General features: G+C 43.2%; 2 protein-coding genes across 5 annotated transcripts in view; both read left to right on the plus strand.

The window, feature by feature from the left end:
* Positions 1–12523, plus strand: part of LAD1 (ladinin 1) — a 41490-nt gene extending 28967 nt beyond the window's left edge. Inside the window, exons 5-10 of the mRNA XM_015416373.1 lie at positions 967–1007; positions 4778–4850; positions 6062–6196; positions 10054–10143; positions 10720–10797; positions 11995–12523. Coding sequence (XP_015271859.1) covers positions 967–1007; positions 4778–4850; positions 6062–6196; positions 10054–10143; positions 10720–10758 — 378 coding nt within the window. The 3' untranslated portion in view covers positions 10759–10797; positions 11995–12523. The remainder of the gene's footprint in view (positions 1–966; positions 1008–4777; positions 4851–6061; positions 6197–10053; positions 10144–10719; positions 10798–11994) is intronic.
* A 4540-nt stretch (positions 12524–17063) lies between these two features.
* TNNT2 (troponin T type 2 (cardiac)) overlaps positions 17064–25100 on the plus strand; it is a 48209-nt gene continuing 40172 nt past the window's right edge. For 2 of the 4 annotated variants that reach the window (XM_015416370.1, XM_015416371.1), the window contains exon 1: positions 17064–17222. The gene's annotated coding sequence lies outside the window, so the exon portion shown is untranslated. The remainder of the gene's footprint in view (positions 17223–25100) is intronic. The other 2 variants (XM_015416369.1, XM_015416368.1) reach the window with 1 other exon arrangement.

The raw sequence follows: 25100 nt of genomic DNA on the forward strand, positions 1-25100 counted from the left end.
TTCAATTCCAGTAGCACCTTAAAGACAAACAGGATTTCCTGGGTATAAGCTTCCAAGAGTCCAAGCTCCCTTCATCTGATTAGAGGTTCCCTTTAGTCACTAGGGTCCTGGGTATAAGACTCTTGTCCAAGCTCCCTTCATTTGATTAGAGGTTCCCTTTAGTCACTAGGGTGTGTGGTCACTGATGGACCTATGCTCCATGAATCTGTATAATCCCCTTTTAAAATCATCTGTGCTTGTGGCCATTGCTACATCTTCTGGCCGTGAATTTAGGATTGCCAGGTCCCTCTTGGCAACCAGTGGGGGATGGGAGGACCTACCAGCAGTGGGAGGGAATGTTGGGAGGTCACTTCTGTCATGTACCAGAAGTGACATCATCATGCTGGAACATCCCAGTGATGCTCTATCATTTGGGCAAAAATTCTATGTTAAAAATGGGTTCTGCCATAGAGTTTTTGCCCAAATACCAGAGTATCACCTGGGCATTGCCAGTGTGATGATCGGAACTGAAGTTGCCATGTTGCCAGCTTTCCTCATGCTCCTGGTTAAGTCTCCCCGCTGGCCAGCTGATTGGCGGCCGGGGGCAGGGCCTGGGGATCCCTGCATCCAGTGGGGAGCTGGCAATGGTCTGTGAAGTCCACAATTACTTACTGAGTGAAGAATACTTCCTTTTGTCCACCCTGAACCTATTACCCATATTCTCTTCTGAAACATCAGCACATATGAACCTGCCCTGAGATGAGGGGGCCATGTGTAGTGAACCCCCTTCCCAGCTTGGTGGCTCCTATAGAAACTTCCCTTCTCATGTTCCAAGCCCATCTTGTTTATCTGGTCAAAGAAACTATAAGATTTCTTCAGAAGTTTTAAAAGCTGCTTGGCCCTGAGGCAGACCAGAGTTCAGTCCCATTTCAACCTTTTGTTTTGACAGAGAACCTAATTTCTCATCTCCATTTCTTATGTTTCTAGGTGGTCCCTCCAAAGGACAAACAAGATACACTAAGCAGAAGGTCAGCAGATTTTAGTTAACTTTTGTTTTAGATTTTTCCTTGTAGCTTGGGATACTTATATCTGTTAGATGATCACTTTTATGGGCCTTGGACAATATTATCTGCAAGTGTGCCGCTTCCCCTATACACCAACATGACAGCTTTGCTCATCTGAGCAAGGTCTTTTGTAGGTGCCAACCAGCAAATGGGCAAAATCAACAACTGCCCATACACGTGCCTTCTTTGGAATGGCCTGCCTGAGGAGGTGAAGGCTCACATTCTCCTGGCTCTCTGCCAACTATGCGAAACTATGTGTTTTTCTACACAGGCAATAAAATTGCGCTGTACTAAATGATTTACAAATTGCTTGTATAAATCATTAGGGACTAGGGTCTACATATTTATTCTTTTCTTCAGTTCTGTTTTGAGATTTCTGATTGATTCTATATCCCTAATCCTTTTGTATTGTTTATGGAATGTCCCATCCTGTAGATTGTATTGACTCACTGTGTAATCCGCCTTGAGTCCAAGTGAGAAAGGCAGACTATAAATAATGTAAATAAATATTGTTGAGGTTCTCCAATGAAAGCAGCTGGGAGACTCTCTTGGTTCTAGAAATCCTTGGGTGAATTTTGGCACACCAATTGTTGCTCCCTCACACACTCAAGTAGTACTGAGCTATGTGTGCAGATTGCTTGGGCAAATAACAGCATTGCATGATTTTTCTCAATGAGGGTGGTTAAAACTGCCTCAGGTTTCTGTGGTAGCAGGATTTGTGGAATTAGCTGAAGAATTCTATTGCAGTTTCTACCTGTCTGATATATTTGTATCCCACATTCCACCATAGGATCATATACATAGTATTGCCTTCCCCATTTTATGCTAACAGCAATCCTGTGAAGTAGATTGAAAGAGAATGATGGGCCCATGGTTGCTCAGCAAGCTTCATGACAGATCTTGGATCTCCCAGAGCCTAGTCCAATACTCTAACTACTACTTTTGCAGTAGTTTTAAGAAGCTGATATGAATACCACGGGCCTTCTTCGTAAGAACAAAAACCAGCCCTAGGTATTTAATAAATATTAAACCTAGCCATGCATTTAACTGGTTTTCTGATTGTTGTGTGAGGCCCGCAATAAGATTTGTGAAAAAAATTACTCCAACGTGTACTGAAACATTAGTTTGGCCACACAATATTAGGCATTCTAGGTCTACCCCCCTGGACTTCTTGTTTCCTGCTGCCACTCACAGAATGGCAGGAGGAAAATGAGGGGGAGATCTGGTTTTGCACCAATGCAGGACATCAGTTTTGGTATGAAACCAGGAATGACATCACCTTGTCACTACGACACTCTAAGTTTTGCCCCAAACTCTATGGTTTAACCACAGAGTTAATGGGTGAATAAAAGAGTGGCACCCCAATGTGACAGAAAAAGGGTTCTCAACCTCCAGATAGGGCCTGAAGATCTAGAATTCCAGCTGAACACCAGACAACAGAATCCGTTATCGTCAAGAAAATAGTTGCTATGGAGGGTGGATTCTGAGGTATTATACCATTATTCCTCTCCTTCCCAAGCCCTCCCCTCCCCAAGAGGCCCCTCCCCCAAATATCCAGGAATTCCCCAACTCTGGAGTTGACAACCCTAGGTGGAAGTGACATCATGCATGATGCCAAATCCCTTTGTTGGCCCCCAGTGTACCAAATAGAGCTAGGAACCTTGCACAATTTGCATGTAATTAAACTGCTACTTTTCGATGTGGTTGGCTGTAACATACATATAGTTGACAATATGATCCCTCACTTTAATTGATGTTAATGATTCCTTATGCAGTTGCTTTCCACACGAGCCACCCTTTCTCTGTTGTTGCTGTGATTGTCTATAGAGTGCAGTGGCAACAGGGCTTGGACATGGCAGTCTCCCCACAGTTTCCCAACCCAATCCCCACTAGTAGCCACCACCACCCGAATTACCAGGATTTTCCCAGTTTTTTTAAAATCAACAGTTGAATATCATTATATCATTATAACACCATAATGATAATCTGTGTAAGGTTCCTTGATATTTAGTTGCTGATTTTAAAAAGCCCCCTGGTGGCAGGGGAGAGGAAATGGTTGCTGCAGCAAGAGGAGCAAGGAAAATGGCTGCCATGTAGGCAATACCAGGAAAATTAAACTTTCCATCCGCTTGGCAGCCATCCAGGCTGTGTTGCAGTCTTTCCTAAAACTATGCAGCAAAACAGCTGTGGTAAGGGTCAGAGAAAAACCAGGAAAACCACAGGAGGTGCACAATTATACCACGAAGCTCTGGGGAAGCAGGAAAAAACCAATTTCCCAACAGCATCAAACCTAGGGCAAATAAACCATGTGAAAATAGCCATAGTTTTCTAAGAGAGTGAGACACTAAATTCTGCAATGAAAACTCAGTGGAAAATGTAAAATTAATTAATTATGAGGTTGTTTTCTGACCCATGTGATTTTCTGTTTTCACAAAGGAGTAATTGATAACCGCCTGTACGTTGGGGGCACTATTTCCTAATGTGCAGGTGACAATGTCCTAGAATGACAAAGTTGTAGAGCACTTCCCTGTGCATTCTACAAAAGCAAGAACAATCAAGGTTGGAGGAGCAGCTCAAGTTCTCACACTGGCCACCAGAGACAGAATCTGCAATTAATTACATCCTAAATATGACATCTTAGCAGCTGTATCCCTGGTGGCTTTAGAAATCACTGGAAACAAGACTGTTACCATAGAGTTTCTGGCAATTCCTAGAGCTACCTATGCAAACTTCTGGTTGTGGCATCATATAACTTCTGAGTTTTTGTTTTTTTTACCAGAAGTGATATGACACTGCAACTAGTGTCATCCCCCCCCCCAATATCCCTGTCCGCAGTCATCCCACTGGTTGCTGCAGGGACCATTGTGGGGATTGCTAGGCAACCAAAACAGTACTGCTAGCCTTTAAGCCTTGGTTTCTGTCAGTAAAAGGCAGTAGGGAGGACACTTTTTAGGACTGTTTTAACCTTTGAAGGAGGGACTCTTGAGGGCCAGGCCTGACAGCAACCACTGGGTGACTTGGTACCACATGACTTTGTATTACTCACCCAGGACTGGCTGCTTGCTACTGTTCAACAGCAGCCACCCCATAAGAGCCAGCGTAGCGTAGTGGTTAGAGTTTCAGAATAGGCTCTGAAATGGCTAGATTCAAATCACCACTCCATCATGGAGGCTCACTAGGTGACCATAGGCCATTTACACATTCTCAGTCTACTCTACCTCATAGGGTTGTTTTGATGATAAAATGGAGGAGAATGGTGTAATCTCCTTTCGCTCCCTATTGTGGATGCTGGCAGGGTATAAATGAAATGAATATATATAAATATAGCTGAAGATGGGGAATGACAGATAAAAGATAGGTTGGTGGGTAGGTGGGGAAGGAGAGAAGGAAGCAGGAAAAGCTTACCAGCAGGAAGGAAAGAAATAGCAGTGTGGGGAGGGGGATACAGGAGAAAGTGAAATGCCCCTTCAAGTCCTTTGCAGGTTCTCCACCGGACAAGTTTCTTTGCAGTATGTCTGTAGTATATAATGGAAAAAAATAATAAAAGTGTACCCTCGGGTACTTATAAAAAAAAGTTTCTTTGCAGTTTTATAGCAGACAACAATGCAGTTATCCGAAGTATAATAAGAATCCGTCAGGCTTTCACTCAGGGTGCATGTCAGCATTGTAATTGCTTTGATGAGACTTGGGAGAAGCTTGTTCTCATTTTCTCTTCTTTGTCTCTGCTACAATAGTGCTAGTATGAGGCTTCCAGCAAGTACAGCTAAATTTGGGGAGAAGCTGGAGAAGTATACATCTGCTGTGCAGGTAAATGTGCAGGGGGGGCTGACCCATGGCATGTTTGTACCATGCCTTCCAATGTGTGATGCAGCTCTAAACAGAGCCACGTGATTATTAAGACTTCAGTTTCACATGCAAGATAATGAGGTGTTAGAATGCAGAGGCAGGCGGTAGTAATAGTAGTAGTAGTCTTTATTGAGGCCTAGAAGCCATACAAACTCAAAACAATCAATGATTAATAACCCACAAAAATCCCAATTACAATATCCATCCAGATCCATAACCACAAATTAAAAATGTAAAAACATAACATTTACATATGGGGCATTAAAAAACTTGGTAACAGAGACTGTAATTCTTTGGTTGACTCCCATCAATAACATTTTTAGCTTCCTCTGATCTGAGAACAATTTATTTGTTGGCAGAGTAATTAACACAGCGATGGTGCACAACGTGATTAAAGAGTAGGTAAAGGTTTATTTAGGAATTGATATACTTGATAGTAAAGAGGAGAGATGGAGACAGGGTCCTCACGACATCTCAAGCTGAAAGAGAGGGTAAGACTGAGTGTGGCACTTCTGAGAGTAACAATCTGGAGACAGACAAGGAATGTCACTTAACAGGAGAGAAGGTGCTGACTTCACTCTCCCATCTAATTGTCTTCTTGCTGCCCCCAGCAGCATCTTCTTCTCTTCTTTGTACACCAGACATTGCCTTTTCTAACACCCCTTCTCAAGGTCTAGTGTACAAAGGCCATAAGATTGATCTTCTTACATAGACTTTCAAACTCCCTGCAACTAAGAAACCAAAGTGTAAACACAGTAGATTTCCACTAACAGATAATTGCTGAATTCCTCTGACCACTGCAGATCCACTCGGTTTGTGGGGGTCCCCTGTCCCTTAGGAGCAGCATTTTGGAAGCCCTCTGGGCTGCAAAAAGATGGGTAGACTTACCAGGCTACCTGCCATGATGGGCACCCTCGCACCCTCACTGCTCAGTGGGTTTTACCTTTAGACCAAAACTTAAACGGAAGGATGTGCATATCCAAAGTGCAGCACTGGGAGAAAGGAAAAGAAAGCATCTGATTGCTTCTGAAAGAAGTTGGTTATTAGCAACAAGAGACCAAATTTTTCTTCAAGGAAAGGGACAGGATATCAGTTGGAAGAGGAAATTCTTTGTCCTTTTCTTAAACCAGTGTGATTGTTTCCCCTTTGTCTGACTCTCCTCTTGTTCTTAGAGAGCGGGGTCAATTAAATTGCCTCCATCTGCCCGGAGAAACTTCCAACCACCCTCCAAGGGTGTGGCCAGCAAGCGCAACATCTTTGAAGCCAGTGTTCCTGTCCGGGCTGAACCTATCACTACTGTCCGAAAGGTAAGGCCTGACTATAGATGATATTTTAAAAATTCATTTATCACACACACACACAGACAGAGCTAGGACCCAAGGCAGGTAACAACAATAAATAAACTAGAAAAATGTTGATATTAAAGTAATTAAAACACATAGTTAAAAGCAAGTAATTAAAGCAACTTAACTAAAGCAGATAATTAAAACCATTAAAACAACTCAGCCAGAGTCCATTCAAGCTCCCTATAAGCTCTTTTAAAAAATTATCTCTTACAGCCTTGCTGGAAGGCCCCAAAGGTAGCTGCCTGTGCCTCATCCTTTCTGGAAGGTTGGGGGTGGGGGGCTGCAGCAATGAGGGATTATTTTTTAAAAAATGCAGTCTCAAGTATTTCCCAGAAAATCTTACTGGAAATGACAAAGGGTAGCTCTAGGGGTTTTATTCCTTGGTAAAACCGGCAGTTCCTAGGGCTACCCTTTGTCACTTCTGGTAAGAATTTCTAGTAAGTATGCGAGGCTGCATTAAAAAAAAAATCCCACCACCACTCTAAGCCACATGGGCAATCCCTATCTGCAACAGTGTACAATATTGTCTAGGCTTGGACTTCAGTCTCCAGAGTGTGGGTATTTTTAGGAGATCCTATTGCGAGGAGCTGAATAATCATGAAGTCGGAACTGAGATGCTTGCAAGGTGAAACTCGCCAAAGAGAGTGGGTTCCATTTCAGATGGATGAAAACTGGAAGGTCTGTGCCCACTGAGGCCCTCAGAGTAGTGCTTTTTGTAGTACCTTTATTTAGTGAAATGTGGTCCTCCTTGGCCAGACTGCATGGTTTCTCTATAGCAGGGCCAACTCTATGGAACTGTCCGTTGCCTGTGAGGGTAGGCAGAACCCCCAGGTACTCTGGTTTTTAGAAACTAGATAAAGCAATTATTTTTCAGAAGACTTTGTCAAATTAGGCTATTCAGGGGGACTGGATTTTGGTAACTGGGCCATTTGAGAAATTCTGAAACTGTTGGTGGGCTGTTTGTGGCATGTGTTTTAAAGTTGAATGATTGTGGCCCCGGCCACACGTGCCAGAAAACATGGAAGGGGAGGCGTGGCTATTTGCGCCATCGCATTCTGATCCACCATTATTCGATCAGACACGATGGTGGTGCATCGGGGTTTCATCCTTCAGTGCGCGCTGAAAAGAAGACGACCGGAGGGAATAGGTGTGCGCCGGTGCGATCACAACTAACGAGTCCATCTGCAGCCCGTGGCAAACCATTGCTAGTAGATCTTTGCAGGTACTTTTTAACTGTGCATCTTCAGCGGCACGCCACGGGTTGGCCATGGGTGTGCTACGCTTCCCAGATGTTGCGGTGTGATCGTGCCCCAAAAATCTGCCCAGCATTCGTGCCTTTCGCGCAGCAAATTCTCCGTGTGACCGGGGCCTCTGTGGTTTTAATCTCTTGTCTGCTTTGAACAGTGATAAAATAGCATCTACATTTTTAAAAGTACATTTTAAGCTGGTGGAATCTTTCCAGTCTCTTCTGATAGCTTGGGAGGGGAAGGGAGGGGAGGGGACTGTAGAAAGGGATCTGTGATTATAGGCAGACTCTTAAAGGAGACTTTGGGTAACCTTCAAGAGGAAAGAGCTTGGATATTGAACAGGTGTGTATATTAGTTTGTTTACAGTAAGGGATTAGCTGGTCCTTTCAGGGCACAGGCAGGAATGTTTTGTGACTGTCTCTAATTGGCCATTAGAGAGTGTGTCCCCCCCCCCCTTTTGCCTGCTTCATACTGTATTAAGGAACTGGAGGCTTATTTAAATAGGTCTTTTTAAAGGAGGACTGGTAAGGTCTTAACTATGGTGTTATGTTTAGTGTGGACTGATGGTTAAGTAAGCACCCTGCAATACCTTGGGATAGGAAAAGGTAGCCAAAACTGGGAATTTTAGGTTATCCAGTCCAAGTGCTGGGGGAGGGAAACTGTCTTGGTCCTGGTTGTTGATTTCTGAACCTTCACACTGTCCAGTATAGGGCAATGGCCTTGATGACCTGACTCTTGGCACAACTTTGGTGTGCAAACAAGGACAGTGAGGGAAAACTTGGCTATTTCTCTGTCCGTGGAACCACGGTGGTATTTCCAATATTCTGGCAATTCCATTACGCCTCTTCAAGTACCTGCACTAATTGGGGTGCCATAGATTTTACCAGATGCAGTTCTGCTATTAAAATTGCATAAATAGTATGCCTCTATGTGTGTATATGGTACCTAGAAAGAGAGGAGAAACAACCTGGTCTGAAGCAGATAATACAAAGATCATATGTCTTGGTCTCACTATGAAATGCAAATTATAGGCCTGTGTAGCCTCAGTTTGCCTTGGAACCATGGAAACAAGGACGAAAGGGTTTATCCCTGCAACATCCACTTGGTTTTGTGATTTGAAGTGCTTCTTTGCTCACAATTAGCATTTTAAAGGAAAAGATGTGTGTGTGTGTGTGTGTGTTCTTTCAAAACATTGGACGAACAGGTACAGTCTTGGTGATTCTGGTGCCTTGGTAAAAAGTGCAGGATGGAGTCCCAGCATCACTAAATTTTCCAAATTTAGGTGGAATCTCTTGCAAGAGAACAAGGGCCTTCTGCTTTGCTTGTTTAACTACATAGCAACAAGCACACAGGGAACACGGCTAAGTTAGATAAACACAGAAAACACTGTGTTGAAATAATAAACACAATATTCACATGTACTTATAGCTAAATATATTTGCTTTTTATACACAACATCAACTCTAGTGTATTGTGAACACTTTCGAACTACAACATCACATTTCAAACACTTTCAAACTAAGTTATATAACAGGAAGAGTCCAACTGTCTTCTTCCTGATGGAGGATAAATACCAATGTACAGTTATTTGTACCGAACAATGCAGCAACCTATTGTACATTTCCCAAGTGACGATCCATCAGGTAAAGCTAGCAGGCACCTTGTATTTCTCACTGTGATGATTCAGCTTAGCAAGTACCAGGAAAAACAAGGTACTATGTAAGGATATTGAATTTATATTATATTATGATATGTATTGTATTTATGCCTGAAGAAGATTTGTTTGAAACACACAGGTTATGCCCAGGAGGCGTGTTGCTAGGCCTGCTTGCTAGCGGAATCACCTCATGGAAAAATACATCTACTAGGCTTGCTTGCTAAGCTGAATCATCACAGTGAGAAATACAAGCTGCCTGCTAGCTTTACCTGATGGATCATCACTTGGGAAATGTACAATAGGTTGCTGCATTGTTCGGTACAAATAACTGTTGTTGTTGTTCAGTCGCACAGTCGAGTCCGACTCTTCGCGACCCCATGGACCAGCTCCCGCCAGGCCCTCCTGTCTTCTGCCGTCCTCTGAAGTTTGCTCAATTTCATGTTCGTTGCATCTCTGACACTGTCTAACCATCTCATCCTTTGCTGTCCTTGTCTTCTTTGACCTTCAATCTTTCCCAGCTTTCAATAACTGTACATTGGTATTTATCCTCCATCAGGAAGAAGACAGTTGGACTCTTCCTGTTATATAACTTAGTTTGAAAGTGTTTGAAATGTGATGTTGTAGTTTGAAAGTGTTTACAATACACTAGAGTTGATGTTGTGTATAAAAAGCAAATATATTTAGCTATAAGTACATGTGAATATTGTGTTTATTATTTCAACACAGTGTTTTCTGTGTTTATCTAACTATGTTGCAATTCTGATGGATGGTTTTCCATAGTCCTTGTAACTTTCTGAACAGATTCTTGTTTACTAAAATGTTTGTCATACTTGGAAGATCTAACATAGGGGGAGAAACAGGATGACATTCTTTCAACTCTACAATTCTATGCTGTATACTCCTCTGTGGTTTAGGAGGGTTTGACAGTTCCAGGAGGAGTGTCATCTCGCATCAATCTGTGGATCAGCCGATCTCAGGAACCCAGCAAGGATGAAGGAATCAAGGTATGAGCATGCTGATTTATCAAGTGCCCATGACAGCTCAGAGGGGCCTTGCACAGAGCTGCTCCAATTGCTTTCTGTTCAGCAGAAGCTATCATACCAAGGGAGGGCATTGTGATTTTGCTTATTTGATTTTGGAACAAGAGAGATTCTTGGGGGGAGGGGATTATCAAGGGCACCTGTTTTAGGATGGATTAGTATAAAGCTGGTTCCCTTCCCTCTATTCTCTTCTATCTACCATATCCATTCCTCCCCAAACAAACCCCAGTCCTTTGCTAGCTTTCCACAGAAGATGGGAGATTTCCCAGAGAGGCGCCATGGCTGTATCATTCTGGAATCTGCACAACTGCCATGGATCTATTCCTGTAATCAGGGTTATTTATGATAATGTTAAAAGTCCATTCTAAATATACTTGAATATGTAGATGGGCTATCCAGATTTCACTCAGACCTCATGGATGTGGTCGGAACCCCTGTTCTTTTTCAAGCCCTTTCTGTAGTTTAGATCACAAAATATTTAGCCAACAGCTTGTCTATTGAAGGAATGCTTCTAAAAGCCTTTGATATTCCTTTCTGCAGGATACTCGGAGACCTGAGAACACTGCACAGCAAAGTTAGTGGAGGAAAGGGTCCAGCGATTCTTGAAAGGAAACCAGGGTAAGAGCAAAAGAAGATCAATCAGGACATGAAGTGACTTGGCCAGTTCCTAATGAGTACCAAAATGCTTTTGTGAGAATGCGGCTTCATTTCATCTACATGAAGTTCAGGATGTGAACAAGCAATGATGAGATTCCTTCCTCACATACTCAGTGCAGTCATGTGAGCCAGTGCGGTGCAGTGGTTAGAGTTTCAGACTAGGATCTGGGGAAACCAGGTTTGAATCCCAATTCTGCCATGGAAGCTTGCTGGATGACCTGGGGCCAGTAACGCACTCTCACCCTAACCTACATTACAGGGTTGTTGTTGTAAGGGTAAAATGGAAAAGAGGAGAATTATGTAAGCCACTTTGGGTCCCCACTGGGGAGAAAGGTTGGGGTATAAATGAAGTAAGTAAGTAAATTCAGTTCATGTTGACCATGCTACTGCCAAACTGTTAGATTGACCAGAAGTAAGATAAATATAGGCTGGGCACTTTGGGAGGCTATCATGTATAGACTCTGCTCACCTTCCCAGGCTTTTGATTTGGGAGTACTGGCTTAGACAAATTACTTTCTATACAGGAAGTCTCTGGAACAGATGTTATTTTTCCCATTGCAATATTGGAAACACATACTTTCAGCATGACAATGGCCCCCGTTACACAGGAGGATTAGATCCACAAGAGGGACGGATCGGAGGCGCATCACACCGCAACATCTGGGAAGCGGCGTGCACCCGTCCCAGATCCGTCTCTTCTGGCCGAAGATGTGGATTAAAAAAACCCCTAGAAAACACTAGTACCTACCAGAAAATCCACTGCAGGGACGGCTGTGTGATCGCCGGCGTGCCCGTCTCTCCCGCAGCATGCGAGGTCCTGCCGAACTGCGCATGCACACGCATGCGCAGTGGGCTTGCCTCGCTCTCCGGTCTGTGGCTTCCTACCGGCATCTGATCATGCCGGGGAGGACCTGTGTGGCGGCTGGGGGGAACTGTCTGATCCCGCTGCCGCGCTTCTCTTTTGATGCGGCTCAAAAAAACCACACTTTAGCCGTGCCTTTCCCCCCAGTGTGACCAGGGCCAATATATGTCAACTGGTGCTTATATAGGTCCAAAGCTAGGATAGGTTTTGAACATTGTACCTTCAGGTACAAAGGTCTTTCACCCCCCTCCCATAACAATTTCTGTACTAGCCAAATGCTTCCTTGTGTCTTTCAGATGTAACACAGCAAGCTGCTCTGGGGAAAATTTATCTCCATTTAAATCAAAGGCCTGGACCACTTGAAATTCTCCTGCTTCCCTTGGCTTTGGAATGTTCCCTTCCAAAAGGCCATTCATCTGGAAAAGAACATCTATCAGCCAAACCTGCCTCCAGTGCCTTTTCACAGATGGGGTCTCTTGGTGCCTTAAAAAAATATTGTTTCTGTTTGGTGGATGGGAAAGTTGATACTTATGGCATAGAAACTATATTACCCAGTTTATTTCTTCCCAGGTGCATTTTCTAACTCCCAAATACCAAAATGTTTAAGCTTTATCAGGAACCCTGGAGATATGAAATCTATACCACCTAATCATTGGATGGTACTTATGCACCTGCCATGATGAATAACATAACAGTGTCCACATGTATCGCTCCACAGCTAGCTTTGTTTGCCTTCAGTGATGTCATCACATGGCCATATCTGACAGGCTACATACCAGTGTTGGTGTTGCAAGGATGAAGAAGGCCAATTTGAAGGAACAAAAATGACTACAATGTTGCAACAGTTTGGAACGAGGTTCCTATAGAGTGCTTGTCACCCCTGTCAGAATGCCTGGATCAGGGAACTGTCTGTTGAATGTGTGTCGTGGGGGCTTCTATCTGCTGTTCCCTCCATAAAAAAATGACCAAGAAGGCCCTTCTAAAATTGCTGGGGGAATTTTTTTGTGGAAGAAAACTTTTTTTTTTTGCTTTGTTTTCCAAATGTCCCCCCTTTGGTCCCTTAATCATAACTGAGGCCCATTTTGGTGGGACTTAGTCATGACAATCTGGAAGTATGTTGGGACAGTAGGCTCTTTTATCACTGCAATGCATTGAAAGTCATTTTAATTTGAGCTGAGGATTTTGATTTTATTTGGCTACATTTACCTAATTTTAGATTCAGTGGTTGAGGGGATATTTGGCTCTCACTGTATTTCATAATAAATATCACTTTGGTTCAAGAAGTTTTCTATCATTGACTATTCTTCAATGCTTTTGCTTTAGATTGTTGAAAATAGAAGAACATCCCTCCTGAGTCAGATCAGATGTTCATCTAGTCCAACACCTTGCTTCCAACAGTGGTCAGTCAAAAGCCTCCAAGAGCTCCTTGAGCAGGCTGTGAAAGACAGAATAATTCCCTGAATGCTAAAGTTCCATGGATCTATTATGGTTAATAGCCATTGATAGACTATTATGGTTAATAGCCATTGATAGTCTAATCCATCTCAGTAGAAAGATCAGGGATAAGGAACTATGTCTGAACTTTTTCATGAGCAATCCATATATTACTAGTAGAATAAAGTTAATATATGCAAAGGTGCCCTATTTCTTCTGTGTGCAGATGCTGGTTTTCGTCTGTACATAATTTGCCTCACTGTTTAGGTTTCTTACTTTCATGGAAGCAGTGAATATCAGGCATTAGATCATTTTCCTACTTATTTTTAAGACTATGCTGTCAAGGTATCCCTGACTTGGTGTTCAGGCTAGACTGAACTCATCAGAACTTGGAAGCTAAGCAAGGTGAGCCCTGGTTAGTATTTGGATGGGAGACTGCCACAGAAGTGGAGGGTCACCAAGCGGAGACAGCCAATGGCAAACCACCTCTGTTTGTCTCTTGCCTTAAAAACCCTACAGGGTTGCCATAAGTTTGCTGCAACTTGATGGCACTTCCCACCACCATCCTATCAAGACTCTTCTTATGCCTAACAGAATCTGATGTGTAAAAAATACTTCAGAACCAAAGTATTTCTAACATTTTTTTGGTGCCACTGGGCTTTGCTGTCAGATCACATGAATACTTATCACAGGAACAGGACATATTTCCCCTGCATCTATGATATGCTTGAGTTTTAGGTGCCTTGAGTTTTAAATAAGACAACATAAAAATTCTCTTAATAAACAAATAAGTTTTGCATCTCTGTGAATAGGTCCTCAGAGAAGGAATTACAAGAGTCTACAAAGAGGTGGGAAGAAAAACATGAAGGAATACATTTATCATAGCATTATGAAATGAAATCAAATGGGTTATGTAAAATGTGTAAAATCTGTGCCATATTATTTAAAATACTTTTATCCCTCTTTCTAAAGCATAAAGTGATTTACAAAAGTTTTAGAACCATCATAAAATATTACAAAGTAAAATGTCACAAATAAATAGTGTGAGTACCAAAATAGAAATAGAAATAACAGTCTTAAATCTTAACTTGATAGAATGCAACCAGGATCACTAAACATCATTGAGGGCACACAGAACATTTCAACAGACTATCAACAGCATAACAATGAAAAGGGAAAGCCATATTTCCAGCTGATGCCTGAATGCCATTAAAGAAACTGCTGGCAAATTTTCAGAACAAGAATTTTCTGCAGCGATGCTGCCATCACCAGCCGGTTATTGCTGCCCAGTTCACTTCAGATGTAGGTTGTGGGTTCCCAGAGGAGGGACTTTCCAGAATTTCTCAATGGATTCATAAGTGGAGGAGCAGGTTCATAAGCAGAGAATATGTTTTTTCAAGCACATTGGACCAAGATCACAGAAGGCTTTTTTTAAAGCTTTAATTTTTTATTGAACAATAGAGCAATATTACAAACTGACAATAGAACAGAGTGCAAACAACAAAGTACAGCAAAAGATAAATACAAATATAGATCTAAAGATCACACTTATCTTAACAGATATAAATTAATGTTAGAACCTTCAATACAGCATGAAAAGGAGTAATTACAGTTCATTCAATGTAAGCAGAGAAGAGAGATTTATCAGAGAGGGCTTTTGACTGAATATCTTGAAAACTGGTATCCAATACTTTTCTTTACAAACAGGGAAAATATGGTCTCCGTGGTCTGGCTGTGTCAGCAGTGTACCCTTTTTGGATGAAGTTTCTTAGAGGTCCTCAAAGACAGCCCACATACAATGCATTACAGTGCATTGTTGTGAAGCATGTAAAATGTAGCCAGATCTTGTAGCCAAGTCAATATTGTCTCAATTGGACAAAAATAATAAATAGCTAATGTGGTGTAGCAGCTGGAATGTCAGATTAGGAAATCCAGGTTCAGATCCCCTCTCGGCTCTGACGCTCACTGAATCCCTTTTGGGCACTGGCACCTCTCAGCCCTTGACAGTATCTCACAAGGCTGTTGTGAGGATAAAATGGAGGAAGGAAAATTATGTATGCTGCCATAAGCGGGATAAAATTTTGTAAGAAATATTATCAACACTAGGATGACAAAAAGAGAGAAGACCATGAATAATTCATTTCAACAAGGTCAGTCATAACATACTTTGCATAAGTCAGTGGTTGTCAAAGTGTGTTCTAGAGATCCTGGGATCCTTTGGAAGTTGATCAAGTGTTTCTCAATGAGAATATCAGAAATGATGCATAAGCTTTCTCTTGCCTACCTGCTGCAGGAGAGTGTTAAAAGTGCTCTGGAGTGGCCTAGGCGTTGATATAGGCCAATAAAGAGGACTCGCGGGCAATGCTCCCTCTAAGCTGTGGAGTCTTGTGAACAAATATTCTACTTTGTGAGCTACTGGCATTAAAGTTGTGAGTGACTAATTTGGCCACTGCATAAATTAGTTTGCTCTGGAGCCATCTTTCCTGAGCCAAGACAAAATTGTGTGAGCTGGAGGCTAAAAAACTGTGAGCTAGCTCACTCTAACTCAGCTTAGAGGGAACACAGCTCGCAGGTCTGGCCTGCATTTGGTATGAACGGACTATGCATGCAGAAATGCATCCAAATCTTTTATTACACACTGTTCCTTGGCAGACAAGTCAATATTGAAAAGATTTCCTTGAAGGCAGAAAGTTTGGGAAATGATGAAATTAATCACATAAATTAGTGTGTGAGAGCGAGATGCCAGAGGCAAAATCTAGATCAGAATTTGATCTAGAGGTCAGCTCTAAAGATAAGAGAATTCCAGATTCAGGGGTCAGCCTCTTCTTTTCAAGTTCTCTTCTAACTGGAATTTAGATTTAAGGACAAGGTATTGTGTAGTTGACAGGAAAAAACTCTAAGGCTGCGGTCACACAGAGCATTAGCCACGCTACTGAGACGGATGATAGGCGGATTTTCCGGGTGTGATCACACCACAACATCTGGGAAGCGTAGAGGTCCCATGGCAAACCCAAGGCTTCCCGCCGAAGATGCGGAGTTAAAAACTAGTACCTCCGAGGTACTAGTTTCCAGAAACCGCGGGGCAAGGGCTGGCGTCTGATCGCGTTTCCGGTGGTAGTCCGTGGCATCCAGCACCTGCCCATGTCCCGTTGCAAACAGGTTCCCCCCCCCAAGTCTCCACAGGATGCACACAAGCACCCAACGGCGCATGCGCACGAAGAGGAAAGCGAAAGTTCAGTTGCTCTGCAGAATCGCGCATGCCGTTGGTGAGATCGCGCTGCGCCGCTTCTTTGCCATGCTGCAGGATCGTCGTGTGATCGCCACCTTGCCCCTACCCACGGGACCTTGACGGGACCTGTGATCGGGCGGCCGCACGTTATTTTGCTCCGGGCCAAACTGCCACGCTCCCCCCCCCCGCATTTTACGGCCTGTGTGACCGGGACCTAAGTACCACAATTTGCTTTGGAGAGTCACCTCTCTGGTCTCCAGTCCAATAGTGTTGGTATAAAACTCCAGATTTATGGTTGCTTTTCTAAGCAGGTTCTTTAAAAATTAGCTCCATCCTTTGTTCCCTCCCATTTGCAGAAGCAGCTGCTCAGGCAGTTGGGGGCCTCTGATGACCCAATTAAAGTCTTGGGGCAAAAGAACAAAACTAAGTGTTGAAGTTCATTTGCTAGCTGCCTTCTGTATTTTGCCTTCTGTGGGGCAAAACACACACATGATCCATATCAGAGTTTCAGGCCTCTCGAGAGTGACAGCTGGCTGGCTTGTGTCAGACTCTTGGGCACTTGGATATCTCGGGTTTAAAATAGCAGTTCTCGGAGGCCATACAATAGCAAGTGCTTATATGGGCTCATGGGAGGGGAAGAAAAGAGTTGCGCAAGAGGGTTCGGCCTACACTGCCAAAATAGCCACAAAGTTTAGCATTCCAAGCTGTTCCCTGTTGGCATTCCTACAGCTAGGCATCTGGCTTGGGGGTGGTGGGTTGGGCGGGAGTGCTCTTGTTAAAGCCGCACTCTTTGAAGTTGCCTTGCTCAGACTCGACACTTGTTTCCACTGGAAGGACCCTCCCCTGTTCTCTGGACAAGAGGTAAGGCTTCATACCAATCTATTAGGTTCTTTGACTTGGTGTATCTACTATGATATGAAATGATATGAAAATGGGGATGAAGCCCTTAGCCTAAACAGTGCCCTTCTTCAGCTGCTAGTCCTCATCTCACAGGCAAAAGCCTCAGTTTCTTCTTGAAAACTTGAAAGCAGAGTAAAAAAAACTTTTCTGATTACAAAGGCATTATGGCCTGTTCTACATCATAATCTGTGGCATAGAATTCAGACATGTATGCAAAATGGGGTCTCAGTAGGTTGACTGAAGGATGTTATGGAATGTATTCATCAGATCACATGGCCGATAACAGATACAGGCAGAGAATCCGGGGATGAGCAGGTTGCCGAGGTCAGGATGTAGCGCTGGAACTAAATGAAAATGAAAACTAAGTGAAATTCATTCAGTGCTCTTTGTACAACTGCTTGTCAAATATAGCATCTCTTCAAAAATGGTGTTAAACCACAATAGTGGCTCAGGTGGCTCCTTGACAATTGGATCAGTTTTGGCAGAGCAAAAAGCAATTTAGTAGATACCTATTCAAGGAGGAGGAATTAGCAGCAGCAACACACATTCATATTGATTAAGAATCATCCTTAGATTTCCTTTATGTGCTTTGTGCAGCTTAATGCCACTGATGAATGCTTTTCATATCCTCAATGGATTAGCAGGGAGATGATTGTCTAAAACGTTTGGCATTCATTTCATTTTGAGCTAATACCTGTACAAGTAAAAAATGTTACCAGTCTCCTGAGTAAATGTTACTGGGTTTTTTTCCCTGCAAGACAGAAAGCCTGACTTTCTGTTAATGGCTGGAAACTTGCTTGTCTAATTACTTGTGGAGCATAGACTGATTGTGAGCATTGTCTATTTGAGGGACAAATAATGACGTGCTCCTTTTGGGGAGATGCTCTGTCCCTTCTTTCTGCATACTTTTATGCTTAAAGTTTGTTTTTTTAATTCCAGAACAAAATATAGTTTTCCATTATTAAATTAGCTGGGTCCACCATGAAGTTGGAAACTTTAAGAAAATGTTTTACAATAATGATGTACCTAGTACCCATGTTGCCTAGACGTAGACCTGAGTTGCTGCATGACGGAGTGAGCTTCCATCTCTAGTTCCAGCTCCTGCCAACCTAGCAGTTTGAAAGCAAGAAATTGCAAGTAGATAAATAGGTACCACTTCAGTGGGAAGGTAACAGTGTTCCGTGCGCCTTGGTGTTTAGTCATGCTGGCCACATGACCACGGAAACGTCTTTGGACAGCGCTGGCTCTTCGGCTTTGAAACGGAGATGAGCACCGCAACCCTAGAGTCGGATTTGACTGGCTTTCGAGCAAGGGAACCTTTACCTTTTTAGTACCCATGTCTACAGTCTGAACCTGTAGATCAGGTATTGATTTATATGAAGATTGGTTTGATTTCTTAGTTTTTGGCTGTTAGAGCCAGCATGGTGTAGTGGTTAAGAGCAGTGGACTCTGATCTGGAGAAGGGGTTTGATTCCCCACTCCTCCACATGGACTGCTGGGTGACCTTGGGCCAGTCACAGTTCTCTCAGAGCTCTTTTGGTACCACTTACCTCACAAGGTGACTGTTGTGGGGAAAGGAAGGGAAGGCTACTGTAAGGGAAGGCTATTGTAAGCTGCCTTGAGACTCATTAAGGTAGAGAAAAGTGGGGTCTAAAAAAACCAACTCTTCTTCTATTGTGACAGGACAGAACACGTATAAGTATTTAGAAGACTGAAATGCTTTAAATAAGGAGATGGAAAGTGTTTGCAGAATATGGGGGTGGGGGTAGAAGTGATAGAATTAAGTCAATGAAGAGGCTATTGAAGCTACTTGGAAGCATTTGCAGTAGTGCCGACCTGCTTATCAAAGAAACACAAGATGGGCACATAGTTCTCAAATGTCACGGGATGTATGGATCAGGTGATTTGCCAGTGCTTCATTTCTAAATCAAAAGGTGCTGGGCTTATCAAGCCAACCTGAGAGTCACACATTCTGACTCGCAAAGTCTACCCAATAATTTCAGAGATGTTTTAACTTGTCATGACTATGGTGACTCATTGGTGGGAGAAGTACTTTGCACATCTTCAAGGGCACAGTCTTTATTAACGTGCTCTGCAACTGAGCCCTGGCAGTAACAGCCAGTTTCTGGAACCAGGCACCAGCTCAGATTGAGCCTGGGAGATCTCCGTTTGAAGCCAGCTTCTGCCACAGAATTTTTTTAATGATCTAGACTAAGTGCCATCTTAAGCAGGGTTACACCCTTTTAAGCCCACTAACTTTCAATGGATTTAGAAGGGTGTAACTCTGCTTAGGATGCCATTGTTAGTAATTCTCTTTTATAATATCTTTCATTTAGACAACGATGGTCCAAAAATTTACTTCTTCTGGTTTGTTGAGAAGGTTTGTTTGGTCATGGGGCAAGTAACAGCCTTTACCTATTATCTTACAGGTCTAGGTTACAAAGCAACAGGGAACTCTGATTTACAGCGGCTTAAAGCTCTGAACCTCATAGATTAGTTTCCCAAAGAATATACAGGATGTCTTGAAGCCCGACATCCAGACATGTTCAACCCTCATGTACTATAACTCCCCCCCCTCAAGATCTCACACAGCTATATGAATTGAGGCCGTCACATTCTTGATTCTGTTATCATACAGCTGTTATACATGACTTGAATATTCAAAGCTTTGATACATAGTTCCAGAGAGTAAGAGGGACAGAGTGGTATGGAAGAGCAACAGATGGCTTGACACATGGGAGTTATTTGTAGAGCTGTGCAAAACCTCCCTAACAAAGCACTCCGATTTCACTTAGTTTGGGGATTTGCTTCAAACTTGCAGTAGGCAGGCTGGATTTGCTGAAAGCTGTCGCTGAGACTCAGGAATGTTCCAAGCAGCCACAGGTGCTCAGCAAGGTCTGTGCAAGGCTCAAACTGATGTGTGATTAGGGGTGGGCATGAACCGAGCCATGAAGCAAAATTCATCACAAATCTTGCCCTGTTTGTGGTTCACGAACCAAAGTTCATGATGGGTTTACCATCACAAACTTCCACAAACTTTTAAAGCAGTTTGTGGCAGTTCACAGATAGAGTAGAAAGCAGGGCTTTGAAGGGACTGCACAAGAAAGCATGAAAAACAGCTGAGTGGTATGGAGCAGCCTGGTTCCCACCACTCAGCTGTTTTTTGCACTTTCTACAAACCCCATTTAAAGGGACTGCAGTCTATTTCAACAGGGTTTGTGGGGCCACAAACCATGAACCAGTTCAGTTCACGAACGAACCTCCTGGTTTGGTTACTGGTTCAACCCCAAACCATGAACTGACACAAACTGATTTTTTCCGGATTGTGCCCATCTCTATGTATGATGTCAGATGGAAGTGGAAGACTCAAGAAGACACTAGCTTTAAACATGAAACTTAGAATGAAAATGGCCTGGACAGCCATTATGTATTCCAGCTCCCTTTCCAGCTAGCTGGAGATAAATGTGGGTCCCCCCAGGCATTGTGGATTTTCTTAGAAAAGAAGCAAACACTCTTGAAAACTCTCCTTCTATGTCCACTACTCTCTGATTTCTGAGGTGTGGTCTATAGATATAGCTAGGTGGTAATGACATGGCAAAGCACTGAGGTGAAAGAATGGACTGTGCCACTTCAGACTGCAGGGAAAGACTTACATTTTCTAGAGTTCCCCTATATGACTGATTCCCTGTAACTGGAAAACTAACACAATGCATGAATGGCTAGGCAATAGCGTTGTTCCCTAATGTGCTATTTTTATTATTTGCAGGGAATTTTTACATGGAGGAACACTGAAATGTGATTTTTCCTGACTATAGACTGAAGTGGTACAGTCCATTCTACCACCTCAGTACCCTGCCACCTCATCACCGCCTCATTTGGCTGCATTTGTAGACCAGGGGTAGAGAAAAGTGGGGTCTAAAAAAACCAACTCTTCTTCTATTGTGACAGGACAGAACACGTATAAGTATTTAGAAGACTGAAATGCTTTAAATAAGGAGATGGAAAGTGTTTGCAGAATATGGGGGTGGGGGTAGAAGTGATAGAATTAAGTCAATGAAGAGGCTATTGAAGCTACTTGGAAGCATTTGCAGTAGTGCCGACCTGCTTATCAAAGAAACACAAGATGGGCACATAGTTCTCAAATGTCACGGGATGTATGGATCAGGTGATTTGCCAGTGCTTCATTTCTAAATCAAAAGGTGCTGGGCTTATCAAGCCAACCTGAGAGTCACACATTCTGACTCGCAAAGTCTACCCAATAATTTCAGAGATGTTTTAACTTGTCATGACTATGGTGACTCATTGGTGGGAGAAGTACTTTGCACATCTTCAAGGGCACAGTCTTTATTAACGTGCTCTGCAACTGAGCCCTGGCAGTAACAGCCAGTTTCTGGAACCAGGCACCAGCTCAGATTGAGCCTGGGAGATCTCCGTTTGAAGCCAGCTTCTGCCACAGAATTTTTTTAATGAACTAAGTGCCATCTTAAGCAGGGTTACACCCTTTTAAGCCCACTAACTTTCAATGGATTTAGAAGGGTGTAACTCTGCTTAGGATGCCATTGTTAGTAATTCTCTTTTATAATATCTTTCATTTAGACAACGATGGTCCAAAAATTTACTTCTTCTGGTTTGTTGAGAAGGTTTGTTTGGTCATGGGGCAAGTAACAGCCTTTACCTATTATCTTACAGGTCTAGGTTACAAAGCAACAGGGAACTCTGATTTACAGCGGCTTAAAGCTCTGAACCTCATATAGTTTCCCAAAGAATATACTGGATGTCTTGAAGTCTGACATCCAGACATGTTCAACCCTCGTGTACTATAACTCCCCCCCCTCAAGATCTCACACAGCTATATGAATTGAGGCCGTCACATTCTTGATTCTGTTATCATACAGCTGTTATACATGACTTGAATATTCAAAGCTTTGATACATAGTTCCAGAGAGTAAGAGGGACAGAGTGGTATGGAAGAGCAACAGATGGCTTGACACATGGGAGTTATTTGTAGAGCTGTGCAAAACCTCCCTAACAAAGCACTCCGATTTCACTTAGTTTGGGGATTTGCTTCAAACTTGCGGTAGGCAGGCTGGATTTGCTGAAAGCTGTCGCTGAGACTCAGGAATGTTCCAAGCAGCCACAGGTGCTCAGCAAGGTCTGTGCAAGGCTCAAACTGATGTGTGATTAGGGGTGGGCATGAACCGAGCCATGAAGCAAAATTCATCACAAATCTTGCCCTGTTTGTGGTTCACGAACCAAAGTTCATGATGGGTTTACCATCACAAACTTCCACAAACTTTTAAAGCAGTTTTTGGCAGTTCACAGATAGAGGAGAAGCAGGGCTTTGAAGGGACTGCACAAGAAAGCATGAAAAACAGCTGAGTGGTATGGAGCAGCCTGGTTCCCACCACTCAGCTGTTTTTTGCACTTTCTACAAACCCCATTTAAAGGGACTGCAGTCTATTTCAACAGGGTTTGTGGGGCCACAAACCATGAACCAGTTCAGTTCACGAACGAACCTCCTGGTTTGGTTACTGGTTCAACCCCAAACCATGAACTGACACAAACTGATTTTTTCCGGATTGTGCCCATCTCTATGTATGATGTCAGATGGAAGTGGAAGACTCAAGAAGACACTAGCTTTAAACACGAAACTTAGAATGAAAATGGCCTGGACAGCCATTATGTATTCCAGCTCCTTTTCCAGCTAGCTGGAGATAAATGTGGGTCCCCCCAGGCATTGTGGATTTTCTTAGAAAAGAAGCAAACACTCTTGAAAACTCTCCTTCTATGTCCACTACTCTCTGATTTCTGAGGTGTGGTCTATAGATATAGCTAGGTGGTAATGACATGGCAAAGCACTGAGGTGAAAGAATGGACTGTGCCACTTCAGACTGCAGGGAAAGACTTACATTTTCTAGAGTTCCCCTATATGACTGATTCCCTGTAACTGGAAAACTAACACAATGCATGAATGGCTAGGCAATAGCGTTGTTCCCTAATGTGCTATTTTTATTATTTGCAGGGAATTTTTACATGGAGGAACACTGAAATGTGATTTTTCCTGGCTATAGACTGAAGTGGTACAGTCCATTCTACCACCTCAGTACCCTGCCACCTCATCACCGCCTCATTTGGCTGCATTTGTAGACCAGGCCTGTGGCAGCTTTTTCCTACATACAAGTCACCACTTAGTGCTGCAGTAATAAATTTGCAGCATGTGTGAATCACTATAAGCCACTAACTTTCAGACTCATCATAATGTGGTTGTTGCAAAGGTTATAGAGATAATGGGTGTGAATCCCAAACTGCAGTTCTGTTGGCATAGCAGCAGAGCCACAAATGGAATGGCATTTCCTCTTGAGGAAGAGGGGATGGTAACTTCTATCAGTTCGTCTATCCCACTCAATACCTCTGCATAGATCCTGAGGCTCCATGACCCACAGATAGCACGCCATCTCAATTAGTGATGGAATGTTTAGTACTACTAGCACTTTATGATTACCTGAATGTTTTAAAATGTTTAAAATGTTTTAATGTGGATTTTATGGTACCTTGTACTGATTACTGTAAGCCACACTGAGCCTGTTTGCGGGGAGGGTGGGATACAAATGGAATTAATAAATAAATATAGTTTTGGGGGCAAAGAAAGCTGCAGTGTGAAGGATATTGCCTTCTTCTAGAGTAGCTCTGGCCCCACTAATTAGCATCCAAACTAATGCATGTAAAGCACATTGAATGCACAGGGGAAAATGTAATATAAACAGGGCTATTTTTGGGCAGGAAAGCACAGGAACGGAGTTCCGGCTGGCTCCCAAGTTGGCCACACCCAGCAGGAACTCATTAGCATAACAGGCCAAACCCAACAGCAGAAACTCATTAGGATAGGCTACATTAGGGGTATGTGGCCTAACATGCAAAGGATTTCCTGCAACAAGAAAAGCCCTGCGTTTTGACAACAAACAAGGTAAACAGAATAAGACGCAAAAGGTGGGTGTGGCTGGATGACCACACTTCTGGTAACATGGGGGTGTGGCCGAATGTGCTAATGAGCTGTGCTGTTGGGTGTGGCCTATTATGGTAATGAGTTCCTGCTGGGCTTTTTCTACAAAAAGAGCCCTGAAAATGTAATTCCCAGAGTTTTATCTCCAGCTATGAAGGCTAAAAACCACATGTGGTGCAGTGGTTAGAATGTTGGCCTAGGATCTTGGAGACCAGGTTTAAATCCCTGCTCTGCCATAGAAGCTTGCTGAGTAACCTTGGGCCAGTGTCAAGGCTGACTTGTCTGGTCTGAGTGAATTGTTTCTCCGTATCAAACCTGAGACCCTGGAGCAAGACTATCTATTGCTAATGTAACAAACAGAACCTGGGTATGGAACAGTGAACTCACAGCAACATGCCATAAAGCAAAACAACTTTGGCCCCGGTCACACGGGCCAGATAACGTGGGGGGGAGGAGGTGTGGCTGTTTTCCCCAGAGCAAAATAAAGCGTGGTAGCCTGATCACACGGTTCCCTAAGTCTTTGTGCTTAGGCTGTTAGCTGGCGATCACACGGCGATCCTGCAGTGTGGCAAAGAAACGGTGCAGCACGATCACACAAGCATTTTGCGTTTGTGCGCATGTGCAGTTCCACAGAGCAGCACTGCTTTCAGTTTTGTGTTTGTGCGCATACGCTTATGAAAAACATCCAGTTTGCAATGGGATGTGGACGGGCGCCGGATGCCACGGGATACTAGCACTCCTGCGATCAGACGCCTGCCTGTGCTGCACGTTTTCCGGATACTAGTGCACTTTCCTTGGTACTTTTTAACTCTGCATCTTCAGCGGGATGCCACGGGTTG

The sequence above is a fragment of the Gekko japonicus genome, unplaced genomic scaffold (genome assembly GCF_001447785.1).
Source record: "Gekko japonicus isolate JY-2015 unplaced genomic scaffold, Gekko_japonicus_V1.1 scaffold1284, whole genome shotgun sequence".
Taxonomy (NCBI): Eukaryota; Metazoa; Chordata; class Lepidosauria; order Squamata; family Gekkonidae; genus Gekko; species Gekko japonicus.